Genomic DNA, 12,776 nt, shown 5'->3' with positions numbered 1-12,776 from the left:
TATACATCAAAGGATGTCGGTACCAAGTCCTGGTCACGCCGTATCTTGAGTATTGCACTCAGTTCATGTCACCAAGGGAAAATTCAGGCTACAGAGGCAGTGTAGAGCCAAAAGGCTGATCCCTAGTGTCAGAGGATTGAGTTACGAGGAAAGACTGGAGAAAGCGGGGCTCTTTAGCCTTGAAAGGAACTGAGAGAGGACCTTATAAAAACATACACGATATTGAAAGGTATGATAAGGTGAATCATCAGCAATACTTGAAAACAAGCCAACACGTTAAACCACGAAGGCACAGATTAAAGCTTGTAGGGTTGCAGGGGTGAAAACCTTAGATTCAAGATGCAATTAGATGACATAATAGGGAGATTTAAGTTTCTTTTTTGCCCCAATGGTCTCCCTCATCTGTATTTATCTCGTGACCATGCGTATGTGAAGTGCTGTGAGCTGTTTCTGAGACACGATAAGGTGTTGCATAAATAGTTTGACATAATGAGCTCAATTTTAAAAGTGAAAAATGGGTGGGTTGGGGGCAGGGGGGGGGGCGTTGAAAATTGCCACCATTTCAAACCCGCCTCCAACCCGCCTATTTCCGTTTTTTACCGGGGCGGAAAGAGGGTTGGGCGACCAAACTGCTCCCAGGAGGCGGGTCGGGCCTTAAAACCTTTTAAGGAGGCTTCAGGCCTCCATTTTTCTGGACTTCCCTATTTCAACCCCGGGGGGGCCGGGATTCCTCGCCTTCTTATGAAAGGAGACGAGACGGCCGAGACTAACAGATAGGTGCCTACAAAGACACAGCTTGTGGGCCCGGAGGAACAGGAGTGCTTCCCCCAGGCCCAACAAGCCTACCTGCACCGACCCCCGATTGCGCCCCCCCCCCCCATCCGACTCCCGATCCCCAACCCCGATCCTCCCCCCCGACCCCGGTCCTCCGCCCCACTCCAATCCTCCGACCCCAATCCTCCCCCCCCCCACTCCGATCCTCCGACCTCCAACCCCGATTCTCCCACCCCCGCTCCCCGATCCTCCCCCTCAACGATCGCGGACCCCCACGATGACCCCCGACCCCGACACACCCCCCCCCCCACGTGACTGACCCCCAATCCCTTCCCCCATGACTCACGACCTCTGTGCTAACCTATGCCCACCCATGTCCCATGCCCCCCCCCCCCCGTCCCCTCCCCCAATCCATACAAACACAGACTTACCTGCAGACTTACCTGAACACGTTCTCTCCCTGGCTGCTCTCCTGTCCGACTGAGACCAGCCTGTCAATCAGGCCTGTCAGTCGGACGAGAAACCAAAAAAAAAATAAAAGACGCCCTTACATAAGGACATCCAGGAAACCCGTACTGATGGGTTTCCTGTTCTCAATTTGACTACCCCCCACCCTCTTCCTGACCCGGTTTTAAAATCGAGCCCTATGATACTACAAACAATGTGATGCAATGATGCATTCCAATCCAATCCAATTTATATCACCTTGTTGTGATTTTGTAAACAAAGTAAGCCAAACACTTATTCATGAAGATCTTAATCAACTGACATAAAAGAGCAAAACAAAGTAATGTGCCAAGAATAAATTCCACATTCCTAAGAACCAAACTAATGTTGCAGAATAAATTCAGATTTCTAAATATTCAACAGAAGATAAATGTAAACATGTTTCTACCTGAACCTTGCAGTAATGGCTATTGTCACTGATCCATTGGGTTTTGTTTTGGAAGAGAGGTCTTTCAATTAATGAATCAGTCGTTGAACCTTTCTTTGCGCTTTAGTTATCTCTTCCGTCCCCCTCCCGTCCCCCTCGGTGCAAGACTAAAACCTTCCTGATCATTCACCATAGCTTTACCCACAAATGAAGACAGTTTGGAAGTATATCTGTTAGTTGGTGTCACCACTGAATTGGTGTCGGGTGCAGTAGTGGAGAGAGCCATTTCCTGCCAAGGTTTCTGTTGTAAGTCAAGCTGATTCTTGCTGCAGTAACCTTGATTATGTTGTGTGGGTGATAAGTTAGTCGTTAATTGGTGCTTGTCCAGTTGCATTTGTTCTTGTCTGGGACAGTTAATCTGCATCCCTGATAACAGAAGTGAGGTACCTGGAAAGTACATATTATGATGTCTGAATATAGTAGAAAGTTTTAAAAAAACATCAAAGGATAAACCTTCTGAAGTGATGAGATTAAAGCCATCAAAAACAGATTTATTAAAGGGTTTGAGATTTTGATTTTTGCTGGTTTGGATAGTGAGATGAATCTCATCTCAGGAACATTTTGTAAAAGCTGAATCACTTTGATTGAAATTCTTTTTAAGAGCAGCGGTTTACAAATTCCTGTCCTCCTAATATTGATACCCCCTGATCTCACAAGCTGGCATAAAGAGTGGAAAGGTTTCAAATGCAATCGGTCCAGCACCTCATTTCCAGTGCTAATCTGTGTTAACACTCAGCCCAGTGTTCCATGAACAGGCGTAAGAACATACCCAACAAATGACCCATGCCCTGAAGTCACTGGAGAGACATTTATCTCTGTACTTTAACAAGAAACAGTTGTTCCTTTGCATCTGTGACAAACATCACACTTGCACTTGTCACTTGGCAATGATTTTCTCAGGAGTAAAAGGACAATGGTGTAATGAATGTACTGTGTGATATTGTGTTTATTTTATGACCAGCCTTGGGCTGGGTGGAGGGCGGGAGATGAAAATAAATCTGAAATACATGAAATAACAAGAGGAAGAGAAATCTTTCCCATCAATGCACTGTAGCAAAACTGAGAAACAATAACAGTACCCCCCGACTACATTTTTGTTTCAAAGGATAACTGAATGTAAAACAAATAGGTAAATTAATTTAATAGAGTAGATAGGGAGAAAATGTTTCCACTGGCAGGAGGGTTGGTAATCAGAGGACACAGATTTAAGATAATTGGCAAAAACTCCAGGGGGGATATGAGAAGAATCTTTTTTACACAGCGAGTTGTTATGATCTGCAATGCATTGCCTCAAAGGGTGGTTCAAGTAGTTTCAATAATAACTTTCAAAAGAGAATTGGATAAATACTTGAAAAGGAAAAATTTGCAGGGCTATGGGGAAAGAGCAGGAGTGTGGGACTAATTGGATAGCTCTTTCAAAGAGCCACCACAGGCACGATGGGCCGAATGTCCTCCTTCTGTAGCTGAGTGATTCTATGAAACCCTCTGCCAGTTTGTTCTGTACTATGTCATGGAGAAATTCAGAATGTAACATGGCAACTGGTTTGCACCTAGGTGGTGGCTTTTAGTCTGTTTGTTTCTGACTGATTGGTGTGCGTACATACTCTCAGTAGAACCATGTCATCAGCAGTACTTGCTTACAAAATGCTGACTCTAAATCAGAAGAAACTATTTTGTAATCAGGTATCGGGAATAATGCGTTCATTCAATACAGGACCTGACCCCAATCAAGTAACCGGACAAGTGCTAAGAACGGCAAAATGTTGGGTTTCCATGTGAAGGGTTAGAAACGGGAGAATTCATAATGGGGAACAAGGAAATGGCAGAGCAATTAAACAAATACTTTGGTTCTGTCTTCACGGAAAAGGACACATATAACTTCCCAGAAATGCTAGGGAACCAAGAGTTTAGTGAGAAGGAGGAGTTAAAGGAAATGAGTATTAGTAAAAAAATAGTGCTGGAGAAATTAATGGGACTGAAAGCCGATAAATCCCCAGTGCCTGATAATCTGCATCCCAGAGTACTAAAAGAGGTAGCCATGGAAATAGTGGATACATTGGTTGTAATCTTCCAAAATTCGATAGATTATGGAACAGTACCTGCAGATTGGAGGGTGGCAAATGTAACCCCACTATTTAAAAAAGGAGGGAGAGAGAAAACAGGGAACTACAGACTGGTTAGCCTAACATCAGTAGTAGGGAAAATGCTAGAGTCTATTATAAAGGATGTGATAACAGGACACTTAGAAAATATCAACGGGATTAGACAAAGTCAACATGGATTTATGAAAGGGAAATCGTGTTTGACAAACCTACTGGAGTTTTTTGAGGATGTAACTGGCAGAATAGATAAGGGAGAACCAGTGGATGTGATATATTTGGATTTTCGGAAGGCCTTTGATAAAGTTCCACATAAGAGGTTAGTATGCAAAATTAAAGCACATGGGATTGGTGGTAATATACTGGCATGGATTGAAAATTGGTTAACAGACAGGAAAAAGAGAGTAGGAATAAATGGGTCTTTTTCGGGGTGGCAGGCAGTGACTAGTGGGGTACCGCAGGGATCAGTGCTTGGGCCCCAGCTATTCACAATATATATCAATGATTTGCATGAGGGAACCAAATGTAATATTTCCAAGTTTGCTGATGACACAAAACTAGGTGGTATTCTGAGTTGTGAGGAGGATGCAAAGATGCTTCAAGGCGATTTAGACAAGTTGAGTGAATGGGCAAATACATGGCAGATGCAGTATAACGTGGATAAATGTGAAGTTATCCACTTCGGAAGGGAAAACAGAAAGGCAGAGTATTATTTAAATGGTGATAGATTGAGAAATGTTGATGTACAAAGGGACTTGGGTGTCCTTGTTCACCAGTCACTGAAAGCAAACATGCAGATGCAGCAAGCAGTTAGGAAGGCAAATGGTATGTTGGCCTTCATTGCAAGAGGATTTGAGTACAGGAGCAAGGATGTCTTACAGGGCCTTGGTGAGACCACACCTGGAGTATTGTGTGCATTTTTGGTCTCCTTACCTAAGGAAGGATGTACTTGCCATAGAGGGAGTGCAGCGAAGGTTCACCAGACTGATTCCTGGGATGGCAGGACTGTCATATGAGGAGAGATTGGGTCGACTCGGCCTGTATTCACTAGAGTTTAGAAGAATGAGAGGGGATCTCATTGAAACGTATAAAATTCTGACAGGGCTAGACAGACTAGATGCAGGGAGGATGTTTCCCTAGGCTGGGGGGTCCAGAATGAGGGGTCACAGTCTCAGGATACAGGGTAGGACATTTAGGACTGAGATGAGGAGAAATTTCTTCATTCAGAGGGTGGTAAACTTGTGGAATTCTCTACCACAGAAGGCTGTGGAGGCCAAGTCACTGAATATATTTAAGAAGGAGCAAGATAGATTTCTAGACACAAAAGGCATCAAAGGGGTATGGGGAGAGAGCAGGAATATGGTATTGAGATAGAAGATCAGATATGATAATATTGAATGGCGGAGCAGGCTCGAAGGGCCGAATGGCCTACTCCTGCTCCTATTTTCTATGTTTCTATGTTTACCGATAGATAGCAGCACATCACTCGGAGCTTAATAACGTAGTAGAGACCTCCTTCAGGGGATGGATTTTTATGAAATAGCGCCCCTCCAGGTGCAGAGTTTCTTCATGTATTGGGAATTCGAGCACAGAGGTCACAGTGCCCTGTTAAAGCATGCATTAGGAGTTTGGGCACAGAGGTCGTTGTGGGTTGCGAATTGAGCATATCGACCCACCCATAACCAAATTGCTGATATGCTCTCCCATTACACAAAGCTTTGCACTGGGAGCACTAATTCATAAAATCCACCTTTCTGTTTGCAACACGCATAATACATAGTATGTTGCAGAAACTATTCCCAGTTGACTAAGCCTGTGAGACGTAAAGCCTAGGGCTATGTAAAAGTTTAAAATCATTGCTCTGTTAGTTTCTAAATCACCAAAAGATACTTAAAGATTTGCCATAACTAAATACCATTCCAGTGTCACTGATTCAATGTCCAGACTTGATAGGAACAGCATGCTTGGGCAAATTTTTACTTCTAGTGGTTGTTTAAAATAAAAGTCAGTTGTTTGTGACCTTATTTCTCCCAGACATTGTCAGTAATGCCATCTTAGAGTCAGGATTCGATGTAGTTGGGGTATGCTCTTCCACAGTCCATAACACACTGCCGTAACCTATATTTCTATGTAAATCAAAGCATGGAATATAACAGCTGCTGACATAATGGATTCTCCTGTTGGAAATTGTATAGGTTACACCCGATCCTTCTGTTAAAACAAGGCTGCACTTTTCATACGTAGCTCCTTTCAAGCAGCCGAACAGCTTCCGTGATTTCCTATGAAAGAAAGACTTGCTTTAATATAGCGCCTTTCATGACCTCAGGATGTCCCAAATCACTTTACACCCAATGAACTACTTTTTGAAGTGCAGCCACTGTTGCAATGTAGGGAAACATGGCAGCCAATTTGCGCACAGCAAGGTCCCACAAAAAGCAAAGGGATAAATGGCCACATAATCTGTTTTTAGGAATGTTGTGGTATTGGTTGAAGGATAAATATTGGCCAGGACACCGGGGAGAACTCTCCTGCTCTTGTTCGAATAGTGCCATCCGAAAGATGGCACCTCTGACAGTACAGCACTCCCTCAGTACTGCACTGGAGTGTCAGCCTGGATTTCATGCTCAAGTCGCTGGAGTGGGACTTGAACCCATCAACCTTTGTGACTCAGAGGCACGAGCACTACCATCTGAGCCATGGCTGAAAGGAAGGTTATTGGCTTCTGGCATGGGATTACTCCAGACTGGGGCCAGTTAGTGACTTTCGCATTATAGAAAGCATATTATTAAACTAGAAAGAGTGCAGAAAAGATTTACTAGGATGCTACCAGGACTTGATGGTTTGACTTATAGGGAGAGGTTGGATAGACTGAGACTTTTTTCCCTGGAGAGTAGGAGGTTTAGGGGTGATCTTATAGAAGTCTATAAAATAATGAGGGGCATAGATAAGGTCGATAGTCAAAATCTTTTCCCAAAGGTAGGGGAGTCTATAACGAGGGGGCATAGATTTAAGGTGAGAGGGGAGAGATACAAAAGGGTCCAGAGGGGCAATTTTTTCACTCAAAGGGTGGTGAGTGTCTGGAACGAGCTGCCAGAGGCAGTAGTAGAGGCGGGTACAATTTTGTCTTTTAAAAAGCATTTGGACAGTTACATGGGTAAGATGGGTATAGAGGGATATGGGCCAAGTGCAGGCAATTGGGACTAGCTTAGTGGTATAAACTGGGCGACATGGACATGTTGGGCCGAAGGGCCTGTTTCCATGTTGTAAACTTCTATGATTCTATGATTCTATCACCTTTTCCTACTAATGAAACCCATTGATTTTAAATGTTGGAACTCCCTTGACACTGAAGTCTTATGCACTGTTTGAGATTCTGTATGCTCTTGAATATGTCCACGGATCGTTAATGTAATGTACACTTTCTAACTTTTTTATGTGTTGGTTATTTATTTTTATGTTCACAGCTGCTGGCTGTCTCTAGAGGGAGGTCTTTTATACGCATTTGTCGGACCCGCAGCTGCTGTTGTTCTGGTAAAACAAATCTGCATGCGCTCCCGTCATCAAATACTGCACATCCCACTTAAAACCCCATTGAAACGATACGGTTATGTGTTGGTATATCATAAAGTGACTGATTTCTCCAGTACGATGTGTGTTATTTTTTATGTGTGCAAGTTTCTGTGTGTAATACCTTTTTTTTTTAGCTTTTCCAAACCAAGGGAACCCATCCTGAAAAAAGTCGGCATTTGTAGCAAAAGCACATTAAGGGGACTGACCCACTTAATAGACCTCCCCCCCCCCCCGCAGTATGGTAAGGACGTGGGCTCGGTACTCACACAGTGATCTCAGACAGCCCCAAGCAGCAGCGGGTCGAGCAGAGTCGGGATGCTTCCCATCAGGGAGAGCACCTCGGAGGGGAAATCAACTTGTGGCACACTCGCCCACCTTCTGGGCATCTGTTCAGTGCCAACCGCTTTGGCAGAGCCCTGCCAACAAGAATCAGAGAGAAACACACTTGTGATTAGAAGTTCTTTTTTTATATAGAGAAAAACAAAGCAGAGCTGCTTGAAGTACAACAAGGGGTTTTGATAGAGTAAATAAAGAGAACTGTTTCCATTGGCAGGAAGGTCGGTAACCAGGGGACACAGATTTAAAATAATTGGCAAAAACGCCAGGAGGGGAGATGAGGAGAATTTTTTTTACGCAGTATGTTGTTATGATCTGGAATGCACTGCCTGAAAGGGTGGTGGAAGCAGATTCAATAGTAACTTTCAAAAGGGAATTGGATAAATACTTGAAGGGGAGAAATTTGCAGGGCAATGGAGAAAGATCAGGGGAGTGTGACTTATTGGTAGCTCTTTCAGAGAGCTGACACAGGCACAATGGGCCGAATGGCCTCCTTCTGTGCTCTATGATTCAAGGTACTTTCCTTTTACAATTGGCCTTGATGATCTCGGATTAGGGAAGGGAAATTGCTAGGTTCCTCACCTGATCAGAATGAAACAAGCGTAAAGTATGTATACATAGGTGTCTGGGTGGGTGTAGCATCTGCCTTCTCTGAATAGTTTGCTGACACTCAGGCCCTGATTTTCTGTTTGAGCTCTCATCGGAAGTACATATTGAGGAATTTTGCACTCCGAGCCCATGATTTTCCGACCATTAAAATTTATGGTAATAAAATCATGGGCAACGGGTGCGAAATTTCCTGATGTGCGCTCCCGGTGTGCACCAGGAATAGTGAAGCAAGAAATCCGAGCCACACTGTCCAACTCACGCGTGAGGAGCACCAGCTTGGTTAGGTACCTAAGTGCTCCGAGTGCCCATGGAAAGCAGAGAAGTGGTTTCAGAGAGCCGGCACAGGCACAATGGGCCAAATGGCCTCCTTCTCTGTGGTGGCGGGTTGGAGGAGGGATTGGTGGCGGGGGGGGGGGGGGGTTGGTGGCGGGGGGGGGGGGGGGGTTGGTGGCGGGGGGGGGGGGGGGGTTGTCTGTGATTCTGCATACAGGAGTCTTTCAGTGTCACTCAGGTCCTGCTCCTCCTCCTGTGGAGAGAGTATTAGTGGGAGAGACATCCAGGTCCCATTTGACCTTTATGGCCTTGTTTTACTGAGGGTACTGGTACGAATGAAGCACATTAAGCAATGAAGGCTCACAGAGGGGAGATTCAAAGCAGAAAAGGGAATAAATAAGATGGTGGAGGAAAAAAAGGATGGACAATTTCATGATTTAAAAAAAGTAACTCTGGTATCCACTAACAAAATAGGTCATGGTTTGCATCTTCAGATATTATAGTATCAGAATTATCTTTGGATGAAAAGAATCTGTTATGCAGTTATTATATTGCTGGCTGTGATGTGTTAAATGCATTGATTGCAGTTAACTTAACCTTGCCTCATCAGTGGAAAAATGCAATCATATTGGAATATATATGTCACCTCAATACAGTGTTACTTTTTATTATATATGTGACATGTTACCTTTTATTATACATGTAAAAGGACAGACTCTATACCGCAAATGCACTGGTGCCATCTCATGATTTATTTTTTATTTTTAATGTCCAAATAGCCTGCTGGCACTCGGTGTCTAAGCTCTCCCATGAAGAAAGGTTATTTGGGTGAGGCACCGATAGAACTGTACGACACCAAAAGTCAGTGGCGTTAGGTGGGGAATTCCAGGAATTTGACCCAGAAATGATGAAGGACCAGCATCATATGTTCAAGTCAGTATGGCGTGTGACTTGGAGGGGTACTTGGAACTGATGGTGTTCCCATGACGTGGCTGCACTTGTCCTTCTCAGTGGTCGAGGTCACGGGGCTGGGAAGATGCGACGAAGTAAGCTTGACGAGTTGTCGCAGGTTGTACATGCTGCAGCCACAGTACCTTTGATGGTGGAGGGGGTGGATATTGAGACCAGTGACGGGGCACCGATCAAACAGACTGGGAGCACAATCATCACAAGGGCTGCACTGGTTCACAGGAACAGGAGTAGGCCATTCAGCCCATCGAGCCCATTCCGCCATTCAGTGAGATCATGTATCCTAACTCCATTTACCCGCCTTGGCTCCATATCCCTTAATACCCTTGACTAGCAAAAATCTGTCGATCTCAGATTTAAAATTATTAATTGAGCTAGCATCTACTGCTTTTTGTGGGAGAGTGTTCCACACTTCTATCACCCTTTGCGTGAAGAAGTGTTTCCTAACTTCTCTCCTGAATGACCTGGCTCTGATTTTAAGGTCATGCTCCCTTGTCTTAGACTCCCCCACCCAGCGGAAAAAGTTAAAGAAGGTGGTCCAAAATTACCTTCTCAGGGCAACTAGGGATGGGCATTAAATGCTCGCCAGCATTGCCCACATCCCGAGAAACAATCAAAAAAAAAATTGTTTGAGCTTATGGAAGAAGAGGAAAGAAAATGTGGATGAAAAGATTTCAAAATGAAACTTTGAAAATAGAATTGCATGCATTACACCCATGGACTCTTTCACAGCTGAAACAGACGATGGATGTGAACTATTAGTCAGATATTTACCATTCCAATGCACCTATACACATCGGGCGGCCTTGTTTGTATTAATTGCCCAAACTAATTTGTCAAAGTGCCAATGCAGAGTAAGGCAGGTGATAAAGTACAACTGCACTGAGCTAAAAGCTGAAAAGAGAAAGTCCTGGATCTGTGAAGAAAGAATGATCAGTGTTGTTGTCCATTCAACATTAAGGTGACAAAAAGCATTTCTTCTTTCGTAGGTCAACATGGTGATCGGCATTTTAGTTTTTAATAAGCTCGTGTCGAGAGATGGAATCCTAGATAAAAAGCTAAAACATAGAGGAGGGTAGGTGGTGAATGCTAAAACATTCATTGTATTTTAAAAGATCATGCCAAGTGCTTTTTGTCTCACAGTAAAGAATATGTACCCTGCATTAACTATGCCATAGTATTGCATGCTATAAGTTAAATGTGTTGACATTGATCCAGATTCTGCATGGCTTTCTTACTAGTGTGGTGTAATGTAATTATCATATTTACCATGGAGAATTCTTACTCTTATATTATTTTTCTTTTAACTTCCTGAGGGTGCTGGATACTTTTATTTTAAAGCTGCAATCTTTCTCTTCCTTTTTTTGTTGAATTTTTATTTGGTTCCAGTCAGATGAGTGAGCCCCATAGCGGTCTGACGCTCAAATGTTCCAAGTGCGGAGTTGTTTCCACGACAGCCTTGTCAGCCACCACTGCCAGTAATGCCATGTTAGTCTCAAGCATTTTGAATATGTATCTATATATATATATGTATATAAATACGTTAATACTTTATAAATATAAACTAACGGCACTGCCCGGAAAACATAACTCAATTACTTTGGTAATCATAGATTCTTTTTACAGAAATACATGAAAATTCTAATTTCAAATGACTGTTGAAAGGTGATAGATATATAATGAGGTGTCTGTAGAGAAAGATAAATATAAATACCAGTAAACTATGGACTGACGTCTTAGGAAAACACTTGATTTAATTTTTACATATAAGTATGTAATTTACGTCGCTCTTAAGTTTTTTAACGTCTGCCGAAAGCATGTCCTACCAGTTTTGACCGGTTTTCTGCTTGTGTGCAGGGCGTCTCTGTGGAGTTCCTGTGTAGTGCTACCCCTCCTCGCCCTGACCTGGATGTCGGCAGTTCTGGCGATGACCGACAAGCGATCCATCTTGTTTCAGATCCTGTTTGCCGTGTTCGACTCTCTGCAGGGATTTGTCATTGTCATGGTGCACTGCGTTCTGAGGAGAGAGGTGAGAGATCAGTGAGAGCCGCCCGCACTGACACCTTGTAATCCATCTGTAATATTGCCTGCATTGCATAGGCTAGGTGACGGGAAGCCGAAAGTGTTCACATTGCTGGACTTGCCCTGGAATTACGATGTATCGGTGATATCTGCACAAATCACTCCTGTTTTCCAATTGTCGTATTGATACGGGACAGTGTAAAGTGGGGCTGCACGTTGATCTGCACCACAGATGGCACAGGCACAGATTGCGTCCCCATACCCACATCTGTGCCACATCAGGTAGGGAGGTGCCAAGCAGTGGCTGCAGCTTCTCCCTATGGGGGGGGGGGGGTGGAGTAAACTGATAAAGCTGTCATCAAACTATGGGTCCTTAAGCTCATGTCCAGCCAAAGAGGGTATTGGTTGGAGGTCTGGAAGGAAGCCTTTTCCAACAAAGGTGCAATGATGTGGTTAAACAGGACTTAAGAGGCAGGAACAACTGGCACACTATCAAAAAAAAACTCCTTTCAACATCGTCAGGATGTCCCAAAGTGCTCCACAGCCAATGAATTACTTTGGACATGTAGTTGCTGTTGCTATTTAGGCAAACACAGCAGCAAATTTGCACACAGCAAGATCCCACACACCACGATGAGATAAATGACCAGATAATCTCTTTTTGGTCCTGTCGGTCAGGTCAACTCCCCTACACTTCTCAAATAGCGCTATGGGATCTTTTATATCCACTTGAACCGGCAGACAGTTTAGCATTTCATCCAAAAGACGGCCTAGAGATTGGATCGCATGACATGTATTTTTCAGGCATGAAGCAGGCGCCTAAGGGCTGGAAGTGCACCATCCGCCATATTGGATTATAGGTGTCCGGGGTGTGTGCCGGAAGTATTCATAACCCTCATTATTATATAAAAATAAAAGTTCTACACCGGTTGTAGGATCTTTTTTTGAAATTGGTCTGCCCCAGTGCCTGACTCGCTACATGACAAACTTGCCCAGCAAATCAAGATGCTAACAGGCGGCAAGCAACCTTCAGCAGTGCTATTTAAAGGGCTCATCCCCTCCAGGCAGATGAGTTGCTGGTTTCAGTAAGGCTGCTGGTCAACTTCTGGGCCTTTTTTGTTGGCCTATTTTCCCTGTTCCATTACTGAATTGTGAGTTCTGGGACCAAGTTTTTGCTGGTGTTGGACATT

General features: G+C 43.9%; 1 protein-coding gene across 4 annotated transcripts in view; it reads left to right on the top strand.

The window, feature by feature from the left end:
• LOC137321595 (adhesion G protein-coupled receptor B3-like) overlaps window positions 1-12,776 on the top strand; it is a 261,507-nt gene that overhangs the window by 164,795 nt on the left and 83,936 nt on the right. For 2 of the 4 annotated variants that reach the window (XM_067984038.1, XM_067984037.1), the window contains 4 exons: window positions 7,272-7,338; window positions 10,554-10,639; window positions 10,954-11,052; window positions 11,422-11,593. In XM_067984038.1, the coding sequence (XP_067840139.1) occupies window positions 7,272-7,338; window positions 10,554-10,639; window positions 10,954-11,052; window positions 11,422-11,593 (424 nt within the window). The remainder of the gene's footprint in view (window positions 1-7,271; window positions 7,339-10,553; window positions 10,640-10,953; window positions 11,053-11,421; window positions 11,594-12,776) is intronic. The other 2 variants (XM_067984040.1, XM_067984039.1) reach the window with 1 other exon arrangement.

Source organism: Heptranchias perlo, chromosome 5 (assembly GCF_035084215.1).
Source record: "Heptranchias perlo isolate sHepPer1 chromosome 5, sHepPer1.hap1, whole genome shotgun sequence".
Classification (NCBI taxonomy): Eukaryota; Metazoa; Chordata; class Chondrichthyes; order Hexanchiformes; family Hexanchidae; genus Heptranchias; species Heptranchias perlo.
This window is presented reverse-complemented; position numbering and strand designations above follow the sequence as displayed.